This window comes from Chanodichthys erythropterus, chromosome 20 (assembly GCF_024489055.1).
Source record: "Chanodichthys erythropterus isolate Z2021 chromosome 20, ASM2448905v1, whole genome shotgun sequence".
Taxonomy (NCBI): domain Eukaryota; kingdom Metazoa; phylum Chordata; class Actinopteri; order Cypriniformes; family Xenocyprididae; genus Chanodichthys; species Chanodichthys erythropterus.
The window spans coordinates 12,585,952-12,610,942 of record NC_090240.1 but is presented as its reverse complement, the minus strand read 5'-3'; the positions used below and the strand labels follow the sequence as shown (position 1 = coordinate 12,610,942).

At 38.5% G+C, this 24,991-nt stretch overlaps 1 protein-coding gene across 1 annotated transcript in view; it reads right to left on the bottom strand.

Annotated features, from left to right (window-relative positions):
• The window catches only part of samd10b (sterile alpha motif domain containing 10b), a 125,858-nt gene that overhangs the window by 75,591 nt on the left and 25,276 nt on the right, over positions 1 to 24,991 (bottom strand). Inside the window, exon 2 of the mRNA XM_067370481.1 lies at positions 6,697 to 6,875. Within this exon, the coding sequence (XP_067226582.1) occupies positions 6,697 to 6,875 (179 nt within the window). The remainder of the gene's footprint in view (positions 1 to 6,696; positions 6,876 to 24,991) is intronic.

Sequence of the window (24,991 nt, the reverse complement as noted above, 5' to 3'; positions counted from 1 at the left end):
CTTCAGCAAGTGCTCTCTGTATCTTGTGTGTCTTATTTGGTGTTGTTTGTCTTATCACATATAAATAATCACGATCTCTTCGTCTGAGGGCGACAACAGTATCTCACACTAATCCATATATTTATATATAAAAAAGACGTATTATGGCGAGAAACAGCAGTGAAGTGGGAGTGAGTATGCCCAGGCAGCTCTTGAGGGAGCCGTCTGTGTGCACTGTAAAAACTCACTCTCAGGACACTGTGCTCCAGTGTTCCCCGCGGATCGGGTCCCGCTTCTGCTGAGGCAGGCCGGAGGCTCCGTTTGTGGGGTTCACAAATGGATCTGACAGAGGGGTTAGAGATGGGCGCCGCCCTTTCTCTGCCTTCACCTGCCAGGTTCAGTGCCGTCTCCCAGGTGGAAGCACGCTCTGCGATTTCTTCCCCCGGGTTGAGGCACCGATATTCACATGTCCAGCTCTGAGGAGGTGGATATTGTGATATCGATCTGAGGATCACCACCTCACAGTCACACACATATCGTGTTTCAAAATCACACATTTATAACAAATCAATCATGAACAGCTGTTTGATTTTTCCCCTGTGCTACACTACAAAGCGAGTTGGGATACACACGATTAATGTGTCGTTTGCTGGGAGTGGAGCATGCACATCAGCTCACAACTGACAGTGACAGTGTTCATTCATAAAAATGTCCCAAAGAAAAGTATGCACTAGCGGGAGTTTTGTAGCTCCACTCCTGTTGGCTTTATTCTCGAGGGAATAAAAGTTTAATGCAAAGCTCGGATCTCGCGCTTGCCGAGGCAGAGCGTGGATTGGGTTTTCATAAAGAATATACAGCTCGGATCTCGCGTTGCCGAGGCAGCGCGTAGATTAAGTCTGCAAGAATGAATATACGGCTCGGGTCTTGCGTTTGCCGAGGCTGCGCATGTATCACGTGTCCGTAATTATGCATGCATGTGTGTGTGTATGTATATATATGTGTATGTATATATATGTGTATCTGCTAACCCTGCCACCCAGTGTGCTTCAGGGCGCAGCGGTCTCCACCGATTCTCCGAGGAGGGCCGGTCATCACTTGATTTGGCTGTTCCTTGCCGGTTCGCCGCTTTAGGTGCCGAGTCAAGTGTTCAAAAAACACCAGAGGCCAGTCTCGAGAGACTGGTTCCCTTTGTAAATAAGGCAGAATGGAAACTTCTCCCAAATATTTCAAAATGGGTGCTGCTCACAATAGAAAAGGGTTACAAATTCGGGTCTCGCCCGCCCCAGTTTAATGGGGTCCTTCCCACAGTGGTGGCCCCCGAGCAGTCTCTGGTAATGGAACAGGAGGTTATGACGCTCTTGCAAAAAGGAGCTATAAAAGGGGTTCTCCTCCCAGCAAGCTGTCAGGGTTTTACAACCTATACTTCATTGTTCCAAAGAAGGATGGAGGGTTATCCCACAGATCAGGTCCGAGGACTGGTTTGTTGTGATAGACCTGAAAGTTGGTTACTTTCATGTATCCATCCATCCATCCTTCTCACAGGAAGTTCCTCAGGTTTGCTTTCGGGGACAAAGCTAACCAATATAGGGTTCTTCCTTTCGGCCTATCATTATCACCCCGCATGTTCATGAAGTGCGTGGATGCAGCGCTGGCTCCATTGAGACTCCAGTTGGCAGTTCAACATCGAGATGTTGTTCTGTCGCACTTGAAAAAGCTTGGGCTGAGGCTCAATGCCAAAAAGAGTGTGCTGTTTCCGAGTCAGATTGCAAACTATCTAGGAGTAATCTGCGATTCTACCATGATGCATGCGCGGCTGTCTCCTGCTCGTGTAATTTCCATTCTCGGAGCCGTGAATGGGGTGAAGTTAGGCCAGTCACTCACTGTATAACAGTTTCAGAGACTGTTGGGTCTGATGGCAGCCGCGTCCAACGTTATTACTTTTGGCCTTCTGCACATGAGACTCTTACAGTGGTGGCTCAGGACCAAGGGGTTTTCTCCGAGGGAAAATCCTTTTCGCAAGATCAAAAGTCACACGGCGATGCCTTCGTGCTCTGGTCATGTGGAAAAAGCCTTGGTTCCTGTCCCAGAACCCATGTTGGGGACTTCTCGTCGTCGCGTAATGCTTACGACGGATGCTTTCCTCATGGGCTGGGGGGCGATCATGAGTGGTCGCTCGGCTCAGGGTCTCTGGGAGGACCATCAGTTCCTGGCACTTAAATCGGCTGGAAATGATGGCGGTATTTCTTGCAGTAAAATACTTCCTCCCAGACCTGAGGGCATTAACCCTCTGGAGTCTGAGGCTGATTTGGGGCCTGGAGAAGTTTTGACATGCCCTGACATTTGTGCTTTTTTCAGTTGTTCATAAACATATTAATGGAAAAAGTGTCATTACACTGTATTCAGCACAAACTAGGCTACAATAATATGTGAGGAACATGTATGTACATGTTTGTGTTTTTGAAGGAATAACATTTATGCGTGGTTATTGAAAAAACAAAAAACTTGAGTCACTGAAATAAGGCCAAAAAAAGTATAGTAAATCTGTGTTTACAATACTTTAGGGTATTGGAGGTTGTAAACTAGAGTTTTTGCTTCAAAATTATGTAAAAATTAGGCTGCCTACTCCTTCATATAAAACAATATATTGATTTAGTTTTTGTAAGACACTTTTTGCCAAGAAACACAGTATGCGAGGAGGCGTGAATCACCACTGAAAATGGGCCATTCTCACCTGAGAAGACAAAAGAATTGGATAGTAATGAGCTGAAATGACTTGCATATTAATGAGGCATTTCAGTCAGGTAGGCTGTGAAAAAAAACCTTCTGTGATGTCTCAAGCTCATTATGATATATGAAACATACAGAAAAATATTATTACAATATAAAGTAATGGTTTTATATTATACTTTAAAATATAATGTATTTCTGTGATGCAAAGAGTCTGAATATAGGCTTTTAGTTTAAAAGCATGCACATTTGGAGAAATATTGGATTCTCATATGCTTATGTCAATTTTCTATACAGAGTAGTTATTTATTCTATATTCATTGTCATTACTATGAGCGCTGGTGTTTTCAATTCACCCTTGAAGTCGGAGGGCGCTCTGTGCATTTTTAGTCCACAAATTCATCTAAAAGAAGAAGAGGTTATTCCATGAATGGAGTTTCCAATTCATACTGCAGCCCGTGGGTGCTAAAGAAACAAAAATTCATCTATAATTCATCTATAGAAGAAAAGAAAACAGGAACTAACTGCATGTCTTCTAGAGCTCGCTAACCATGACTTTTACATCCAGATAAACACTTTTCAAGACAATAAATACACGATTGAGACGATGAATGCATGTATTGCCTCTGAATTTGCGTCTGAATAGCGTTGGCTCCGTGGGCATGGCCGCATTAGCGGATAATGAGCTGAATCACAGACTTCTGACATGGCTCTCTTTTCATACAGATTACATAAACACGGAAGGTTTTTTTTTTTTTTAAAAACCTGACATCTTAACGTTTTCTTAGACATAAGTTTAATTTTTCTGTGATTAGTATTCACTAAGTTACAGTTCATTTTCTGAGAACTATCAGATTGGACTTCGTTCAGAGGGAGAGGAGAAATCACGCATCATGTTAGTTTTCTTTATTTTACAAAAAGCACAACATTGTGTTTTTACTCTGAGTGCATACAAATAAAATAAGATATTATATAGTTTCAATTGATATATTACTTATGTCTCTATGACAAAAAATGACGGAGCATTTTAAGTCTGTTTTGCTGCAATGTGAAAAAAACCCTGCAAAACGCGCCGGCGCGTTTTCAGACCTCAGAGTGTTAAAATGTGGGAGCAGACGCCCTGTCGAGGCAGGGGCCGAGGCCCGGGGAATGGAGTCTCCACACTGAGGTGTGGAGCTCACTTTGGAAAACTTTGGTTGAGCTGAAATCGACCTATTTGCTTCAGGGGATCAACCCAGTGTCCACTGTGGTTCTCCCTATCTCATTCAGCACCACTGGGTCTGGATGCCATGGTACAGACGTGGCCGAGGCTGCGTCTGTATGCATTTCCTGTTCTGGAGAAAGTACACCAGGAAGGGGTCAGTCTAATATTGATAGCCCTGTACTGGCCAACCAAAATATGGTTCTCAAACCTAGTATCACTTCTAGATGGCTCCCTGATGGAGCTTCCTCTCAGGCAGGACCTCCTGTCTCAAGCGGGCAGCATGATAATTCATCCACGCCCAGAACTATGGAGAATGTGGGCCTGGCCTCTGAGGGGGCCAGGCTCATAGATGCTGCCCTCCCAACTGAGGTTGTGGAGACCATACTCCACTCCAGAGCTCCCTCCACGAGGAAGTATATGCGGCCATTTCGGCCATACTCCTCTGGGGGATTCTTCGGTAGGTCGAGACCCCCTTTTTTATACGCTTCCTCCGTAGTACTCTGAGGCTGAGGCCTTCAGTACGTACAAGGACTCCGGCCTGGGACTTGGCCGTGGTATTAGAAGGGATAGCTGAGGCTCCCTTCGAACCACTAGAGGAAATTTCAGAGAAATTCCTCACCCTTAAAGACCATATTTCTACTGGCTATTTCATCTCTTAAAAGAATAGGAGTTCTTCAAGCACTTTCAGCTGCTTCTTTGTGTTTGGAATTCCCACCTGGAATGGTCAAAGCGTTCCTGCACACTAGACCAGGCTATATGCCTAAGGTCCCCACCAACGTCCCAGGTTCCATCGTACTTTAGGCCTTCCATCTTCCTCCATTTACAACTTCAGATCAGGAGAAACTCAATCTGCTCTGCCCAGTGAGGGCTTTAGATGCATATGTCCACAGAGCTGCCCTGTGGGGCAAAACAGATCAATTGTTTGTGTGTTTTATGGGTCTCATTAGAAAGGAGGTCCAGCATCTAAGCAGAGAATGAGCAAGTGGGTGGTCGAGGCTATCTCACTTGCTTATGACGCGGCCGGACAGCCATCTCCATTAGCTGTCCGTGTTCAAAGGCCTCAAAGGCCTAAATGTCAGGAATATCCATTAATGACATATGTGGTTCTGCTGGATGGTCATCCCAGCACACATTTATTGGTTTTACAACCTGGACGTAGGCTCCTCTCCGGGTTCCTCAGTTCTGTCTACAAGATAACAGACAGGTACTTGGTTATACGGCGTAGTTGGGATAGCGTTCCCCACGAAAGGGAACGTCTCGGGTTACAGATGTAACCCCTGTTCCCTGAGTAAGGGAACGAGACGCTACGTCACGTTGCCGTACCCCCAGCATACCTGTGAGCGTCTTGCTTCAGACATATTCCAGAAGCTAGCGTTCTTTGTTCTGGGTATGCTTTATAGTTTCCTGGTCCGTGCTTCACGAACACAAAATGCAGAGGGTTCCCATCACGTCATTCGACGTAGCATCTTGTTCCCTTACTCAGGGAACAGGGGTTACATCTGTAACCCGAGACGTTTTTCTTTTTTAATAAATCTGCCAAAATGTCAACAATTTTGTGTTTTTCTGTCAATATGGGGTGCTGTTTGTACATTAATGAGGAAAAAAAAAAAGAACTTTTGAAAAAATGAACGATGATTTTAGCAAATGGCTGCAATATAACAAAGAGTGAAAAATTTAAGGGGGTTTGAATACTTTCCGTACCCACTGTACATTTTCTCTTGTTTGGTGGGTGTGTCAAAAATGTCAGCCCAATCAGCAACAACGTGTATATAAACCATGTGGTATTAAAGATACAGCTCGCACAATGGGTATAAATGTAACATAAAAGTACTATACATATTTATATATTTTGCTATTCTATTTTGGAGTGACACTTTCATAAACTTTTCCATTCTCCTCTAATTATATAATGGTAAATATTACAATAGCACACAACAATGCTAATCAATAATGATAAGCCTAATACTCATAATACAAATAATAAGGTCATAGATCATAACACAGTCTCGGAGGCAAGTAGTGGATTATCCTTCATCTGAAATGTTTGTCTTTTCATCCTGAAATGCAAGGCAAATGTTGGATCACAATAATTAGGAACCACAGTTTCCAAAAAATCCCTTCACTCGATTGGGATGTTCTCTTTTATTATGGACGGCAAGGGCAGTGACTGTAACATTGAGATTATTTTGCAGTATTAAACACGTATTTATACCGACTTCATCAGTCTCTGAAAATTCTTCGAAAAGAACACAAAGAATGGCCTTCTCAGCTGCCATAGTTGCAACTCTTGTGTTATCAGATCAGGGTATTCAACGCACCACCGTTTCCATTTAAAAACGTTTTGCAACCTGGACTAAACAGAGTGTTATTGACAGACTGGGTTTGGTTTCTCAAAAGCATCGTAAGCCTAAAGACTCGAAAATGTGAACAGACTGTTATTATGTTTTTATATCCTCCGACTGGATGGAATCATAGTCTGGATATAATCAAGATATTCGGAAGAATGTTTGTAACCAAACAGATCTCACACTCCATTGACTACCATAGTATTTATTTTTCCTACTATAGTAGTAAATGGGGGGCGAGATCTGTTTGGTTACAAACATTCTTCCAAAAATCTAACTTTGCGTACAGCAGAATAAAGAATTTATACAGGTTTGGAACAACTTGAGGGTGAGTAAACGATGACAGAATTTTCATTTTTGGGTGAACTATCCCTTTAAGATGGTAGTGAGTTCTCATTAGTGACTTTCTCTCCTATGGGGAGTGTGACTGTGGTTGTGTACCTGTATTCCTTCTGTGCCGGGCTGCTGTAGCAGTTTGACAGTCCTCCTCGTCACCCTCTGCCCACGTCCTTCATGCCAGGTGAGGTTGCCCCCGGCCTTGCGTGGCAGCTGATAGTTCAGCTGCTCTGCTGAGACTGTGTGCTCCAGCGCAGCCCGACAGAAGCTGAAGCTGGACGCAGCTGTGGAGGACAGAGGAAGAGAGATGTTGAACACATCACACCATTTTACACAGGATCATTGTCATTGTTACAGCAAGCTCCATGAATTCTTTATAATGTCAATCAAAGATATACATAAAAATTTAATAACAGAGAAAAAATATATAAGATGATAAATTTTCATGACATTTGGAATAAGGGTCATATTAAAATATTTTCTAAACTCCTTTATGTGAAATAAAAAATTGAGGGTTTAACCACCTTTAAATGTAGTGTTAAACCAGAAACAAGTAGGGGGAACATATATTGCAATTGCATTATAATAATAATTTTATTTTTAATATATTACTATATATATATATATATAATACTATATATATATAATACTAATATAACTAATGTTATACTAATAAACTACTATACTGTACACTACTGTTCAAAAGTTGGGGTCACTAAGATTTTTTTAATACCTTTATTCAGCAAGGACATCATAATTTGATCAAAAGTGATATACAAAAAAAATCTATTTCAAATAAATGTTCTTTTGAACTTTCTATTCATCAAAGAAAAAAATGATAATAAATGTTTCTTGAGCAGCAGATCAGCATATTAGAATGATTTCTAAAGGATCATGGGACACTGAAGACAGGAGTAATGATGCTGAAAATTCAGCTTTGATCACAGGAATAAATTACATTTTAACAGTTATCTTATATTGTAACAAACAGTTACTTTAAATTGTAATAATATTTAAAAGGGACATGAATAAAGCAGACAAATCATTATATATGACAATTAATTGCAAGTGAAACATTCTTACAGGGTTAGTTCACCCAAAAATTAAAATTCTGTCATTAATTTCTCACCCTTATGTCGTTCCACACACGTAAGACCTTCATTCATCTTCAGAATACAAATTAAGATATTTTTGATAAAATCCGTTGGCTCAGTGAGGCCTCCGTTGACAACAAGATCATTAACACTTTCAGATGCCCAGAAAGTTACTAAAGATGTATTTAAAACAGTTCATGTGACTACAGTGGTTTAACCTTAAGGTTATGAAGCGACGAGAATACTTTTTGCGCGTCAAAAAAAAAAAAAAAAGATGAAGCTTCGAAGCTTTGAAATCGCCCATCACTAGATATTGTTGAATAAAGTTGTTATTTTGTTATTTTTGGTGCACAAAAAGTATTCTAGTCACTTCATAACATTGAGTTTGAACCACTGTAGTCACATGAACTGTTTTAAATATGTCTTTAGTAGCTTTCTGGGCATCTGAAAGTGTTAATTATCTTGCTGTCAATGGAGGCCTCACAGAGCCATTGGATTTTAACAAAACATCTTAATTTGTGTTCATTTTTGGGTGAACTAACCCTTTAATTGTGACAACCCTAATTTTCTCATTAATATCCACAAGGTTTTCCAGCACTTACTGTAAGTGATCAATACAGAAATTCAGAATTACAAAAAAGACACAACAAATAATGCACTTTACACTATATGCAGACAAACACACACAGACATAATTAACTAGTAAATTAGCGAAGTTTACTAAGCATATGTATAATCCAGGGGTGTGTGGCAACCCAACATGCCTAATCAGCAAACTTGTGCTTGAAGTCCAGAAAAAGAGAAGAGTAGACATAAATTCTTCCCAATGAGGGCCAATCTTTAACCCCACCAGATACAGCAGGTCATGGACCCACTGAGCAGAAGCCTTTTTAGTGTGTGTGTGTGTGTGTGTGTGTGTGTGTGTGTGTGTGTGTGTGTGTGTGTGTGTGTGTGTGTGTGTGTGTGTGTGTGTGTGTGTGTGTGTGTGTGTGTGTGTGTGTGTATGAAAATGCAAATGAAGCACATCAGTATGTCAGTGTCTGTTTGTGATGCCACAACATAATTATCTTATACAGGCTCTTCCATGCATACAAATTATCAGCAGAAGACAAACCTACTGTGTACAAACTACCTACTATATAATAATGTATAATCATAATCAATATATAATATATTTTTTAAAAAGAGTATTGTGAAGCAGTGTGTACTATGCAGTATGCAACAGAAAACATTTCAAACAGTTGTATGCTTCATTGCTGTCACAAAACATCACAAAAGTTATTATCTTGGAAAAAATGGTTAATTTGCAGTGAGTAACTGAAATTTAAGTAAAAATATATTCAATAACGATCAAAGAATCATACTGAAAATAAAAGGTCAAGTATTCTGCTCAATTTGGCAAATATAATAGCTTTATTCTAGTTTATAAAAAGATTTTTCAAAGAATTGGAGTATGTTTTACAAGAAAATACAATTTCAGTCTTTCTACTTCATGTTTAATTCAATGTGTTACTTGCATTTTATTTCTAATTATTAGCGAAATGTACTTGTCATCTCATCAAAATAACGTGACAATGCAACAAATCTTAAAGTCGCAATGAAACAGAAGTAGCGACATCTTTTGATCCATTTTGATTTAAAATTATGATGTAATATATATTTATATACAAACCTGATTCAAAAAAAGGTGGGACACTGTACAAATTGTGAATTAAAAAGGAATGCAATCATTTACAAATCTCATAAACTTATATTTTATTCACAATAGAATATAGGTATCATATCAAATGTTGAAATTGAGACATTTTGAGATGTAATGCCAAATATTGGCTCATTTTGGATTTCATGAGAGCTACACATTCCAAAAAAAGTTGGGACAGGTAGCAATAAGAGGCTGTAAAAGTTTAATGTGAACAGCTGGAGGATCAATTTGCAACTTATTAGGTCAATTGGCAACATGATTGGGTATAAAAAGAGCCTCTCAGAGTGGCAGTGTCTCTCAGAAGTCAGGATGGGCAGAGGATCACCAATTCCCCCAATGCTGCGGCAAAAAATAGTGGAGCAGACATTTGCAGACTGTTATAAAAAGAAGAGGGGATGCCACACAGTGGTAAACATGGCCTTGTCTCAACTTTTTTGAGATGTGTTGATGCCATGAAATTTAACTTATTTTTCCCTTAAAATGATACATTTTCTCAGTTTAAACATTTGATTAGTCATCTATGTTGTATTCTGAATTAAATATTGAAAATCATATCACTGCAGTTTCCAACAGAAATGAACACTAGGGGCAGTAAAATAGCAAGCGCTTTTAAACGTTTTCATACACAGTTATGATTACAAGGTCAGATGGATTAATAAACACTTGTTTTTACGTCTCCTTGCAAAATATTATGTTATGATTTCAAAACGCTTTTACCAAAGTGCGCGATTTGTAAAAAATACATTTTGGACTTGGTATCGCTTAACCAGCTTCTTACGTTTTGCTTTTCAATCATAATAAGTTTGCTCGGTAGCTCAGTTGATACAGAGTTGTACTTAGGATGGAGAAGCCTAGAGTACGAATCTCATGAAAGACGAGTCATGGTAAATGAGCTCAAAGACGGGGAGTGGGAGTGCACCCATTGCACATAATTTTCCTTATTCCTGCAGATTTTGAGCTCACACCCAAAGTGCACACACATGAAGCCACCTCTTAGTACTAAATTGAGTTCTTTTTCACTGCTTATTGTGCTTAAACAGTCAAATACATACAAAATAATGTCAAAATGCAAGTATTCACGTAAAAAAAGTCAGTTATGTTTTAAATGAATGTAAACAGTTGAGAAAGAAAACACATGTGTAACAGTATAATGGATCCGTGCGTCAGGTCTTAAAGTGACAGCAGCCTAATATACCTGCTGCCAAATTATGAGTAAGATTAAAAATATCTATATGGCAGTTTTTCACCATGGTATCTATGTCAAAATTGTGGCCAGTGAAAACGCTGAGTGGCTAGTAACTTTGGAAAACCACTAGCCACGTGGCTGGTGAGCAAAAAAGTTAATGTCAAGCTCTGGTCCTATGTAATTATGCATAATTTACTGCTATTACTACAGTACATGAAACTGTAAAATAAAGTGTTACCAAAGTTGCTCAATAGAATTTTCATTCTATTTAAATAAAGCTTCAATCTACAGAAATAGTACATGTTGTATAGTAGTGTGCTATTCCGAACATACTGTAGTTAATTCTCTCACTTTCCCTTTCCACCATTCACACTCCTGAGCTGCTTTATCTAAAAACTGCAAATAAAAATAAAAACCTACAGATGTGCTGTGTAAAGGTCATTGGTCTGTCTTTTTCTTTTTCTGACCTTCTTCTACTCCTGGCTATCTCTCTCTTTCTGTGTATCTACCTCTCCCAGTTGGCTTTCTTATGTAAGCCATTTTTTCAGCATAGCTAATGTGATTAGTGCTACGAGAGCACTTGGCAAGTACAAAATATTTAATGAAGGATAAAAGATGATACCAGCGCATATCAGCATGTAAGAGATTAAAAAACAAGAGCGCAAGTCAGTGAGGGAGAGAAAGAGGGAGCGAGAGATCAAAAGTGAGGAAAGACTGTAAATAATACATTAATGACCATTCACAAAAACTCATAAAGGACTAAGGTAGCCCTACACAGCTTAGAAAAAGTTTTGTTTGTCTGGTTAAGCTGGTCTCAAAGCTCTTTGCATAGAGTCTCAATGCGTGAAGAGCTAGAACCCATTGTGTTTCAAACAGTGCTGTAGTCGCCGCTGCCTCTGTGTTAACTGAAGTAGTATAAGAGCGACTGTGGGAAAATGGAAACTCTGGGAAAACTGGCTAGAAGATGCTGACAGCTAAAACAAAAGTGTTTCCACCTATCAAAACTATCCCAAAGGGCAGGTCAAGTTCATAGTTTAATCATGGGGTGATGGGAAAGAGGGATCGGGGAGCAGTTTGTCAGGGTTCAGTGATGCGTTTCCTGTGTCTGCTTTTCTCACTGTTCTCTCTCTCTCCCTCTCTCGGACAGACAGGAAATGAAAGCTGCAGGCTTATTACTGCCAATCAAATTCATGGGAGGCAAAAATTAGAGCTCTCTACACACTGAGATGGATAAGAAACACATTCCATCACTCAAAGAAAGGGGTGTGGTTAAAGACTGTACAGCATCTGTCAGTCATCTATTGAGGGGTGTGGTTAAGACTGACATTTTATCGGGATATCCTGCAGAATCTGCCCATCTCTGTGTCAGCATTTCAATCAGAGAATATGAACTTCCACTTGGTATCCCAGAAGGAGACACTGGCTGCTTATGTCCCTACTATATAGTAGGTGATAAACAGTACACTTGAATTCATAGTATTCATAAAAAACTAGGCAAAAATAACCAACTACTACCAATGAGATTCTGAAGTGTGCATACGATGGACACTTTACTATCCCATGAGGCCACGGGTGAGGATTTGTGAATGGCAGTCAGTGTTGCCAAGTCTGCAGTTTTCCCATGGAATTGGGCTACTTTTACACTGTTGCCACGGGTTGTTTTTCATGTCTGTGGTTTGAAATAACCCCAAATAATGTGATATTTAGCCCCTGGAATACAAATTTTACAGGGGATCCCTGCCAAAAACGCAGATTTTAACCCCCAGAACGCGATTTTTACTGTGAGACCCCCCTTGAAATGCGATTGGGCTAGTTTTGAGGAGCAATTGGGCAGGTTTTGGTGTGAAAACCTGGCAACCCTGATGACAGTGAAGTGACGCAATTGACACTGGTAGGTCACATGACTGTAACAACATAACAAATCTAGTACTAACATTCATACTACACACATTCATACTATCTAGAACAGTGGTCGCCAACCCGGGAGCTACTAGGACAGTGATAAAGATCGACTGGTAGATCTTTATCACTGTCCCAGTAGCTCCCAAAAATAACAGAAATATGAGTACAAAAAGACATTACATTTCTCTTTAGTATTTATTTATCTGATATTTTCAGGAGCTACTGGGACAATGATAAAGTAAACAGCCCACATCATGCCTGAGTCTGTAAACAGCCGTTAACAAGAGGCCAGAGACGCTGAAGATGGACGCAATGAGGAGAAAATTCTGTAGCAGGCAGAGCAGCTCACTGTTCACAATGCTCGAAATATAGGAAGAAAATATAGATATTGAATTGGTGGTGAGGATGAATGTATCTCTGAAGGGAACTTACTGTCTTCAGAAAAATTTCGATGGCAATGGCATTTTATTTTCCTCTTACCTCCGAATAAAGTAGCTATTTAGTGCTGCTTTGTTTACAGCGGTAACCAAGGAAACGCTGTATCGCTGCTCTTCCGTAAGCGGCACCTGCTGTCAGAGAGTGTTTGTTTCATGCTTTTTTTGTGTGTGTAGCATATAATTTCACAAAAATAAACTCAGACCATCTGTTTAGGCTTTAAATCATCAAAAACAAACTGCTCATGCAACATGTGTGTAGCATCTTCATTTGGATTGAGATTAAAATGCAGGGGTTACCTCTAATTTGAAATGGCTAGATATTTTTGTTTATAATAATAATAAAAATATCTGCAACCAGTATCGGAATCGGCAAATTTGCTTGTAAAAATAAATAAATAAATCTGAATCTGAACTGGCCATGAAAAAATACTAAATACAATCCGGGCTGTCTTTTTTTATCAATTCTTCAATAGGTAGATCTTGTCTTTCATAAAGGTCGAGGTCAGGGATCTTGGGCTTAAAAAGGTTGATGACCACTGATCTAGAACATACAGCTCAGGCTCATTAGAAAAACATACCCGTGTCAATATTTTTTCAAAATGCAAAATTCATTGCTAAAAGCGTGTTTAGTTTTATGCAGAACAGATGAACATGAATATGGCAATGTTTTATTACATTGGAATTTGTACGTATCACCGCAGTTCTGAATTGACATGTCCAGTGAGTGGCGCTAAAACCAACATGTTTACGTACACCTACACTAAACCCTAAACCTACACGATAGTGTTAACAAAAGCAAATGTGACATAAAAACTTCACACCTATAGGCTGACCACATAATACGCAAATGTATGATATCACCAATTTCACAAATTCACATTTTTGTAGTTTCCACAGACAATAATAGTATCATTTTCAAAAACTTGCACTTTGAAACCCGTTTTAAAAATGTGCATTTTCAGACCCCAAAAATACCATTGTCATGTAAATGAATGTCCAAAACACATAAAAAGTTTTTAGTTGAAAATGGTGCTGTGTAAATGGCCCCTCAACCAATGAATTCAGAAATGCAAACTATTCTATGCATTTTTACCATATCTTTCTATGGCAGAAAAGGTAAGAGTAGTATGCTAGTACACAATTATGAATTCAGCACTTGTTTTAAACCAAAAAGAATCTGTGTTTTTGAACTATTTGGTTGAGTGATTGATTCAACGACTTATAAAGACAGTCACTTGTCGACACCTACTGGAGCAACGGTGTAACTTGAAGTAGTCACTAAAAAATTCCACCAGTAATACACTCTCTGCAATTCACATTCAATGACCGGAATGATATAAGTATTTATAAATATATTATGAATATATAAATAATAAAATGTTTCCTAGAATTTGCAGTTTGTACTATATGTTTGCACATACATGCAATGCCAAGATCACAATGCTGATTTGGCAAATCTTTACCAAGAAATAAGTCAGATGAGGCATTCTCTGAACAATTGTTGACTTTGATACAATGAAACTGTGACTCTTTGTCTTTATGACTAATGTAGATAATGGTGTGCTGGTGGAGACAGTCTGGTATAATATTAGGAAGCAAGAGGATTTCTGAGCCTCACTCTGACTTGTCATTGGGCTTTAGAATGTAACCTTGGCCAGAATTGATCTTCAGTTAAGTGCAAGTCTTTCAAGTGTGAAAAAGAACAACACATGTTCATGTCAAAATGTTTGAGATGGCCAATCAAATCAAAGAAGGCGGGGTTTACTGTTCACAGAAGTTGAGCCCAAGCAGTAATTCCAGTACTGAGCTTTTTAACGTTTGAAGAACGCGAGGTCAGATGTAAGGAGCTGAACATGACGAGGATGAATACAGCAAGATTTGTCAACTGTTTAAGATTAAAATGTTAAAGGTCCCATGACATGCTACTTTTTGGATGCTTTTATATAGACCTAAGTGGTCCCTAGTACTGTATCTGAAGTCTCTTTCCCAAAATTCAGCCTTGGTGCAGAATTTCAGCCACTACAAGCCAGTCCCACAATGAGCTTTCCTCAGGATGTGCCGTTTCTGGGTCTGTAGCTTTAAATGCTAATGAGAGGCGGGGCAAGGTGGAAGGTGGGTGTGGCCTTAACCAGCTTGCAGCCACTGTACCATGCGCTAATGTTGACAGTGGATGTATCGCAATGGCTCGTACACACTCAGTCGTTTCAGTTTGACCCAGAATCTGATCCGGATGAAGAAGTTGCAACTCAGCGACTACAGCAGGCGTCTCTGAATGGTTAGTTTAAAACATTGTGCCTGAATAGTGTACTTTAGTTGGTTTATGTATGCCGTTACAGTTATTATCATGTAGCTAATGCTAGCCTACATAGAGAATACGAACCGACGTCACGCCTCGTTGCATGCCGGGGCGGCGCCTACAACTTGTTGGAGGAATGTGAAATAAAGGCGTTCTTCCTGTTTAACGTCTATTACCAATGAACACGCAGACTGCTGGAATAAAATAACATTGTTCTAGGTCGAGCTCGATTTGTGAAAACTTTCACAATAGCATTTTATCTCGTGGTCGTGTTTCTCTTTGCTCTGCCCCCCGTTTGTATAATATGATATATATATATATATATATATATATAGATATATAGATATATATATATATATATATATATATATATATATATATGACCTTACCAGATAATCTGTGAAAGTTTTCACAGATCAGAATAGCGATGTTAGTGATCCAGGGAAGGGTCAGCTGACCCGTACTGAACTGTGAAAGTTTTCACAGATGAGAATAGTGATGTACATTATCTGTACAAGGTCATTTATATAAAAATATATAAATGACCTTGTACAGATAATGTACATCACTATTCTCATCTGTGAAAACTTTCACAGTTCAGTACGGGTCAGCTGACCCTTCCCTGGATCACTAACATCGCTATTCTGATCTGTGAAAACTTTCACAGATTATCTGGTAAGGTCATATATATATATATATATCATATTATACAAAAAACGGGGGGAAAAGCAAAGAGAAACACGACCACGAGATAAAATGCTATTGTGAAAGTTTTCACAAATCGAGCTCGACCTAGAACAATGTTATTTTATTCCAGCAGTCTGCGTGTTCATTGGTAATAGACGTTAAACATGAAGGACGCCTTTATTTCACATTCCTTACTGGCGGACTTACCAAGGGGTTTAAGGACAAGAGCTTTGCTGTGAAAAAATTCACAGATCAAGCTGGTGAAGATGACACCAGTTTCATTCCTCTAAGTGTCCAACATTTGGAGCTATAGCCATTATAAAATTAAGAGTCACTACAAAAAAAACCCCTGATTTCGGCCCAAAGGACAGCGTCACCTTAATTCACAAATCATGGAGAACGATATTTGGTATTATTTGCATGTCTATGACAGCGCACTGCGTATTTATAGCCAAAAGAAATCTGAATATCAAACCTGAGTTACTATCACAATTATAGATGCAGCATTATTGACATACAATGGTGACATTTTTCACAATCATGACAGAAAACAAATTACTGCACTAAACTCAATAACGGAAAGGCTGCGCGATCCTGTCAAGATGGCGGATAAACAAAGAAGTTACCCAGAACTCAATGCGGCGTGACGTCAGATTCGTATTCTCTATAGTTGGCTTTTCATGTTGCTCTGATTTGCTATCGTATATATATTATATATATAATTATCAGCTATAGACATTAACCAGCGCCACTAAATTAGTCCTCTGCCATTATTATAAATACCTTTTCGGATAGGTCCATCCGGAAAATGTGCTACCATGCCAACATTTATTTTTTTTACATATTTTATATTTCATAAATCTTTTGTGAAAAAAGTTTTTACAATCTTATTACAATTACATCAAGCATCAAATGTGGATATCGTGTGAGCCATAACACCAACAGCAGAACGGTTATCCAAACAACAAAGAAATGTACAACACTCGCGTTACAGTGTGTGTATTCACACACATACTTGATGCTATCTAACTTACCTTTACATTAGCGACAGTAACTAGGCTGTATTGGCTCACATTGAGGAAACAGTCGTCGGTGAAACGTGTGGCGCAGACATACAAAACTTTGGGTAGTTGTATCGGCGCATTACCAGAGAAAATAAAACTAACCCACAGTTCCTTCATAGGCTCGGATGAAGGAACTAAAAAAATACTTCGGTGTTCATTTGTACATCCAGACACTGAGCAACTGCCATGCTTCGCTCGTTTACAAGCCATGATATCTCTTGAGAAAAAAAAAAATATTGTGCTCAAATCTCACTGTAGTAGCTCATTTTCTCATGGGCGGGCAAAGCAGAGAAAGGGGAGGTAACCTTTCCCCGTATGACGACATATAGGGAAGATTCCAGATTGGGTCGTCTGAGTTTTCATTTGATCAATTTACCCAGGGCTCGGTTTACACTCATCGCCTTTTCTAGCCACTGGGGGACCATATGCAGGCTAGGGGAACTCATATTAATGTTATAAAACCTCATTAAGTGAAATTTTCATGCCATGGGACCTTTAAATAGGTCTGTCTGGTTTTGGTCATACAATCTGTTTCTAAAGTACCATGTCTGTCTACCGGCACAGCCTATTTTATACTTTATCCCATAGTATATAATTAATAAATAAATAGTTATTAAATTAAAACATAGGCTAAGTTTAAGCTAATATTAAGTGATGTAGCCTACATTTTACACAAAATATTGTCAATATTGAGTGTTTTTGCTCCAAAACAATTCCAAACAGTCACAGTATAATGTTTGCATCTCCAATCAACATGGTGGTTCTTGAATGATTCAGCATTTTTTAATGAATCACCTGAGTCAATGATTCAATGACCCATTCATAAAGAGAGTCACTTGCTTCATTCATGAATTAATCTGTTTTGAACAAATTGGTTAAATGAATGAATGAATGAATCAATCAATCAATCAATCAATCAATGACTCATTCATTAAAACAATGACTTGTTGCCACCTACTGGTGGTTTTAGTTTCACATTTAAAGTATATATTTTTTTTTTCTATATTTGTTTTATTATTTCTATATTCAATATATATATAAAAAAACATAGATTAACGTTGTTACATTATGAATGCATTTGTAAACAGTCTGTGTTAATACATCTAAATGCCACTTCAGATGCAGCTTCATGTGTCTCCTCTGCATTGCAAATATGGATTTGGTCTGATTTCATTTGATTGGTAAGTTTTTGTCACTGCTTAGGTTTGGGATTCTTTTATCCTGGCTTTTATGTATCCTGAAAAGTGTTCTCCTTTTTGGTTTTATAGAAATAATGTTAATGTTAACACCCTAATGTTAAACAACTGTCAGTAATATTCAGGATTGCAAACTACTGCTCACCTTTCTGGTGAATTTCTCTAAAGGTGGACAAATGCTATAAGGCACCATAAAGACAGTCCACAAAAATTCTGCACAACATTCCAAATCCAAACGAGAGCAATTTGACATATTTGGACTGATTTTATGGTTTATGGTTCAGCATTATTGAGATTAAATTTTCCCTGTGTAAAAAGTTTTCAAAATTCTATTTGCAATGTACATATAGCAAAGAAATATGACAGTCATTTATTAATGTTAATGCACAAAAACGACTTTTTACTACAGTAAAAAAATATATATATATATTTATTTATTGCGTTATGTTTTTAATTGAGTAAGTGGTGTTAAAAATTGCTCTACGCAAAATGAGCCGGTGTGTTATCTGTGGTGTGTTGTGGGACCGAGTACCTTGGGCCGTTCTGTTGCGGAAAGTCCAGAGCCACTTTTTAGTACCAGTCCGCCCCTGAGGAAAGGTCAAATGTGGACAAAAGTCTGAATATTTTCATTAAATATTCTGGCAGGGAGATGTACAAAGCTCTTTGAGTGCTGATGCAAGGCACTAAACCGCTTAGATACATGTAATAGAAGACAAAGAAAGAGAGAGAGAGATGGAAACAGGAGCAAGGACAGTTAAGTAAATGCAAAGAGAGAGAGAGAGCAAATGCTTTCATCCCTGAAGAAAGAGTCACTCTCCTGCCTGATGTGATTGATGGAATGGCTTAGATCTTCTCCTGCCACCACGAAAAAGATTAATCATGAAAGTTTCCAAACTTCATTTGACATTTCCTTGCTTTTTTTTTAACAGTCATTAGCAAGCAATTACCCTGCGGTTTGGTGTGGCTTGTGGGAAGGTCATACTGAGTCATGCTATATTACCGCAGCACTTTTGGAAAAACTCAGTCCTTCCTAAAGAAACTACTATACTCCTGAATAAACTTTCCCAGAGGCTCCAAAACTCCTTCACCTATCAACTAATTTGGCATCTAAGGCACTTGCACTAACTTCATCCCTTCAAAAATGGCACTTGCTTCCTTAAGTACTGTACAGAAAATAAATACTAAAATAAATACTTGAAAAACACATGAAAACAAATGATAAATTAATTACACACACATTTGCATATTTTTGGCGTTGGTATGATTTTTGTTTGTCTCTTTTCCTCCTAGGGCTGCAATTATTTTATCAAAAATACAATAAAAACAGTAATATTGTTATTTTATTACTGTTTTCTATTTGAATATGATGGGAAAGCTGAATTTTCAGCATCATTACTCCAGTCATCAGTAGGTGCGTTTGACATTGTAATCGGTTTTAAAAGTCCAATCCGAATGAAAATGCTCCATATAAACACCTCAATCAGAATAAAAATGCCCAAACTTAATTAAATTGTAATCGGTTTGAGTGGGGTGGGATAAACCTTTCTATAAACCGAACAAAATAAAAACCATGTAAACGCATTAAACCGATTACTTAAAAATTAAACTGGAGTAAAACTGAAACAACACATTTATTAAATACACTGAAGGAACTCTGTGTATCATTTCCAAAAAGCGGCAAACAGGACACAAGCTAATGTGCGCATGTCACAATGTCATTTCGATTGAAAGTGTAAAACACATGTAAAACACCATATAGGATTAGATAATGTCTCATGTAAACAGTCCACCGAATCTTTCAGTCGGAATGTTTTTAATCGGAATGACAAAAAAGTGTACATGTAAACATGGCTATTGTCACATAAACTGAAAATGTTGTTCTTTAAGTTATATTATTAACCTTACTTTCATGTTATAAGTTAAACAGATGTTATATAAAACTTAGTCTTGTCAACATTTTGGAAATTGTTTTTGTGTTCATTGAGATATTGTTTAAAATGTTACTTTTCAAAGAGGGTGTACTTGTTTACGCTGAGCACTGTATATATATATATATATATATATATATATATGTATATGTCATGTGTGTGTAGTTATTACATGTTATGTATGTATGTATACATATATATATGTATATTTTTTTTTTCCCCCTTGAAATAAACTTAATCAATCAAAAAAAACTTTTTTTCAGGATTTTTTGATGAATATAACCTTAAACTACAGTTAACATGAACATGTTAAATAAATATAGCCACAAGCTAATTGAAAACATATTCCTTTTCAATATATAAGTCTATTCCGTATCAGCATGTCTTCCAGCTAGTGGATGTTCAATCCATGGTTAGTATTTACCAAGGGGAAGTCCTGCGAGCACTATCTTGAACCCCAGAAATGAAGCATGAAATTATTCCATCTTGACCCAGCTCGAGAGAGCAATTCAATCATGTTGAGAAAAATACCGTAAAAATATAAAGTTGTTCTCAAAGAATGTGTTGTCGGGCTTCATCCATACAAACTAGCTTTATTACTTAGCAGGCAGGGTGAATAGTCCCATGTCTCATTTTTTCACTTCAAGACCTCTAAAGGAAACTCTTTTTCCACACAAAAGCATGGAGAGACAACTTCAGGTCCAACAGTTTATGTAAATGGTGATCCACAAAGTCGACATAACATGGTTAAACCTTGGAAGTTTCAGAGAATCTCTAAACTAACATGAGGCAAAGCAGCTTTGAGCTTGAAGTTTAATTGAGTATTTCTAACTCTGGGGTCATCCAAATCTTTTCTGTTCAATGAAATACTAGAATTAGAAATTCAACTTCACTTCACTTGAGGGTTATTTAGTTTATGGCATATTCAGTGACCTGCAATACTAAAATGAATCTCTCCACACTGCAAACAGTAAAATTGCTCCGACAGCCAGCAGTTCAACCTGGAATGGAGAAAGATTGACAGAGGAGAAGCATTAGGAATAAACAGGAGATCTCCTGCTGAAAAGACAAGTCTGAGACAGCCTCCATCAACAGAAAGAAACATCATTAAACAAGGAAAACAAACAACAGAGGAAAGGATTATTCACTACGGCATTGATTTACTGACCAAAAACGACACTCCTACGGAAGTTGGTTAATAGCAAGGAAAATAAATCTTCTATGCGGAGAAAGACAGATATTTATTCAGCTAGTTGTTAAGGTAAAGATCAGTGTTGGGCTTGTCAGACTACAACTACATTGAAGCTATACTTAAAGGGAATTTTTTAGGGCTGGACCCTAATAGTCGACTAATCATTAGTAAACTAGAAGAGGCTTAGTCGACCAAAATCTTATTAGTCAGTCAGTTGCAAGTCACGCAATCCGTGAGGGACAGATCCTTAAGGGAGGGTCCTTGTGGTAATTACAGTATGTAATACTGGCATGCAGGAAATCCAAACATTCGCTTATCATCCATCGACCTCAAATATGGCTTATCATATTAAAGGTGCCATCGAATTGAAAATTGAATTTACCTCGGCATAGTTGAATAACAAGAGTTCAGTACATGGAAATGACATACAGTGAGTCTCAAACTCCATTGTTTCCTCCTTCTTATATAAATCTCATTTGTTTAAAAGACCTCAGAAGAACAGGCAAATCTCAACATAACACTGACTGTTACGTAACAGTCGGGATCATTAATATGTACGCCCCCAATATTTGCATATGCCAGCCCATGTTCAAGGCATTAGACAAGCCAGTATTAATGTCTGGATCTGTGCACAGCTGAATCATCAGACTAGGTAAGCAAGCAAGGACAACAGCGAAAAATGGCAGATGGAGCGATAATAACTGACATGATCCATGATATCATGATATTTTCAGTGATATTTGTAAATTGTCTTTCTAAATGTTTCATTAGCATGTTGCTAATGTACTGTTAAATGTGGTTAAAGTTACCATCGTTTCTTACTGTATTCACAGAGACAAGAGCCGTTGCTATTTTAATTTTTAAACACTTGCAGTCTGTATAATTCACAAACACAACTTCATTCTTTATAAATCTCTCCAACAGTGTAGCATTAGCCGTTAGCCACGGAGCACCATCAAACTCATTCAAAATCAAATGTAAACATCCAAATAAATACTACACTCACATAATCCGATGTATGCATGCAGCATGCATGACGAACACTTTGTAAAGATCAATTTTGAGGGTTATATTAGCTGTGTGAACTTTGTTTCGAGAGCTCTGGCGGTGCGGAGAGCGCGAGCAATTAAAGGGGCAGCAGCCCTGAATCTGCGCATTTCCTACTATGCCCCAAAATAGGCAGTTAAAAAATTATTTTAAAAAAAATCTATGGGGTATTTTGAGCTGAAACTTCACAGACACATTCAGGGGACAACTTAGACTTATATTACATTTTGTAAAAAAAAAACATTTGATGGCACCTTTAAACATTTAATTAGTAGCAACTTTACATGGCTGCTCCCTCTAACATTAACCTAGATAAATGTGCACTATTATTAGGCACATATCCAAGTGTTTGAACGGAGTAGGGAAGCTAAAGTATAGCGCACTTTACTGCAAGACATGGAGGAGCCTGCGCGATCACTTGCATTTTTTCCTGATAACATCGTATGAACTGAAACTCAGCGTATAGGCTACTTGCCTCACAGACATGAGAAATATATCTATAGAAAGCTTGAAATGTTTACTTTTAAATGAACCAATTGAAATCGAAAATAAATACTCTCTGCTTATGTAAACCATATGTAAGTTGCATTTCTCTCTATAGGTGTGTTCACTATCCTGCAGTAATGGCGAGGCAGTGTCATCAACTTCATCTTTGCAGCTGACAATGACTCAGAAAACACTAATTTATTAATAAATAATTAAAATGTCTCCTTCCTATTTTTGTTGCTGGTGATTTGCGGCAAGCTTTATGCGTGTGCTCGAGCGCATAATAGGCTATATATATATATATATATATATATATATATATATATATATATATATATATATATATATATATAAAACGCATGTTATTGAATATGCCAATGTGAATGCATTTGGTCTTGGTGGACTAGATCTGCTACATTGCTGCTGCTGCTGCTGCTGCTGCTTAAATGCAATGCAATGCAATAGCAGATCTAGGCAGGTGGAGCTGGGGAGGTGGACGGATGCAGTACTAGCCTACAGCAAACAATGAACCAGACTATTTAAATGTTGAGCAAGCAATCTCATTGGCTGCAGGATCAGCAGAGGCCAATCAGCTTGTGCCATGAGGGAATGATATGATCGCTTGCAGATTGCATGTAAAGGACCTATCAGCCTACACCCTGCAAGTTTCATGACTGAACTAGATATACATACATAAATTAGTGAACACTCACTAATTTATATAACTCAACTTTATACAGTTAAAGACTTAAGCCACTTTTCCACCGAAATTACCCGGAACAATAAAATACTACCTCGTGAGCAGAGACTTTCTGAGGGCAAAATTTTTACCTGGAACTTCATTTAGACCCTGGTTTCTGCGGGCGAAACACACCGATGTTACTCATGTGAGTAACATGGTTTTGATTGTCTGGAGCTGCTGTGCTGTTTGCAACTAACAACAAACACTTTGTATTTACTCTTGTGTACTGTTGTGTACACAGATTGAGGATCCAAAAGCATCTTTTTTTAGGGGTAATCCACAATCGTAATCCATATGACAGGCAAGGGTCAAAACCGCAGGGAAAACAGACCAAACATAAAACAATGTCCAAGGGACAGGCAAACAGGGAAATACGGGAAACCAGGCACAAAGTCAAAACGCGGGTGCAGTGTGACACATACAAGACTTAGCAAAGAATGAATGGCTTAAAAAAGACAAACACAAATGAGTAAATCACGCAGAGTGGAAGTAATGAGACCATAATGAGTCCAGGCAATGGATTATAGGAAGTTTAGTTTATAGTGGGAAAGCAAAGGAGATGGGAGGAGTGCCCTTGGAGATGGGAGGAGTGCCCTTCCACTAGGTGGATGTAACAGCTAGTCTCAGCCTCAGACATCACGCCCATGGACCATTGGCTGAATGTCTGATGCATATGGCACACTTACACTTACAAACAATTCAGGATTTTCAAAGTCATCATCTGATTGGTTGAATCTTAAGGCAGGAACACACCAAGCCGACGCAGACGAACTAGTGGCGACGAAAGCAGACTGTGGGGTTGGCTCACGTCGGCAGAGTCTGGGTCCAAAGTTGGCCTGACACACCAAACCGACGCTCGACAACCGACGGCCAAGTAGCACGTCCATTCTGCGCCTGCGTAAGATGAAATGCCTTTCCAAACCAGCAGGTGGCAGTAGCTGAACAGCCAATCAGAATGATCAGATGGCCCGACAAGCTCCGACGGTGATTCAACATGTCGAATCAGCCGAAAAAAGCAGAAGAGGACCAACTTCAGGCTTGGTGTGTTCCTGCCTTTACAGGACATCAGGGAGATGTGTATGTCACGTTCTTTAATGATACACCTGGAAACAAAATGCTGTGATGCCAAACCCCCTCGTGCAAGAAGAATGTCATTGTGTTTACAACTGTGACAATGAGTGCTTACCAGGATCTACTAAACGCTGGACTTTTAAACGTATGTGAAGTTTGCACCTCCATTGTTGAGGTAAACTTGCACAACGTTCTTGAATGAATAATTTATTAGATATTCTGAAGGTCTGGCTATGTGTGATTACATATGAGAGAGAGAGCTGTTTAGGATGAACTCGACATGGTGTGCAGTGACATTAATGTAGCATTTGAGCGAACTACACTGTGTGGTGGGGAAAGTAGCTGATTTTGTTTATTTACTTCACAACAA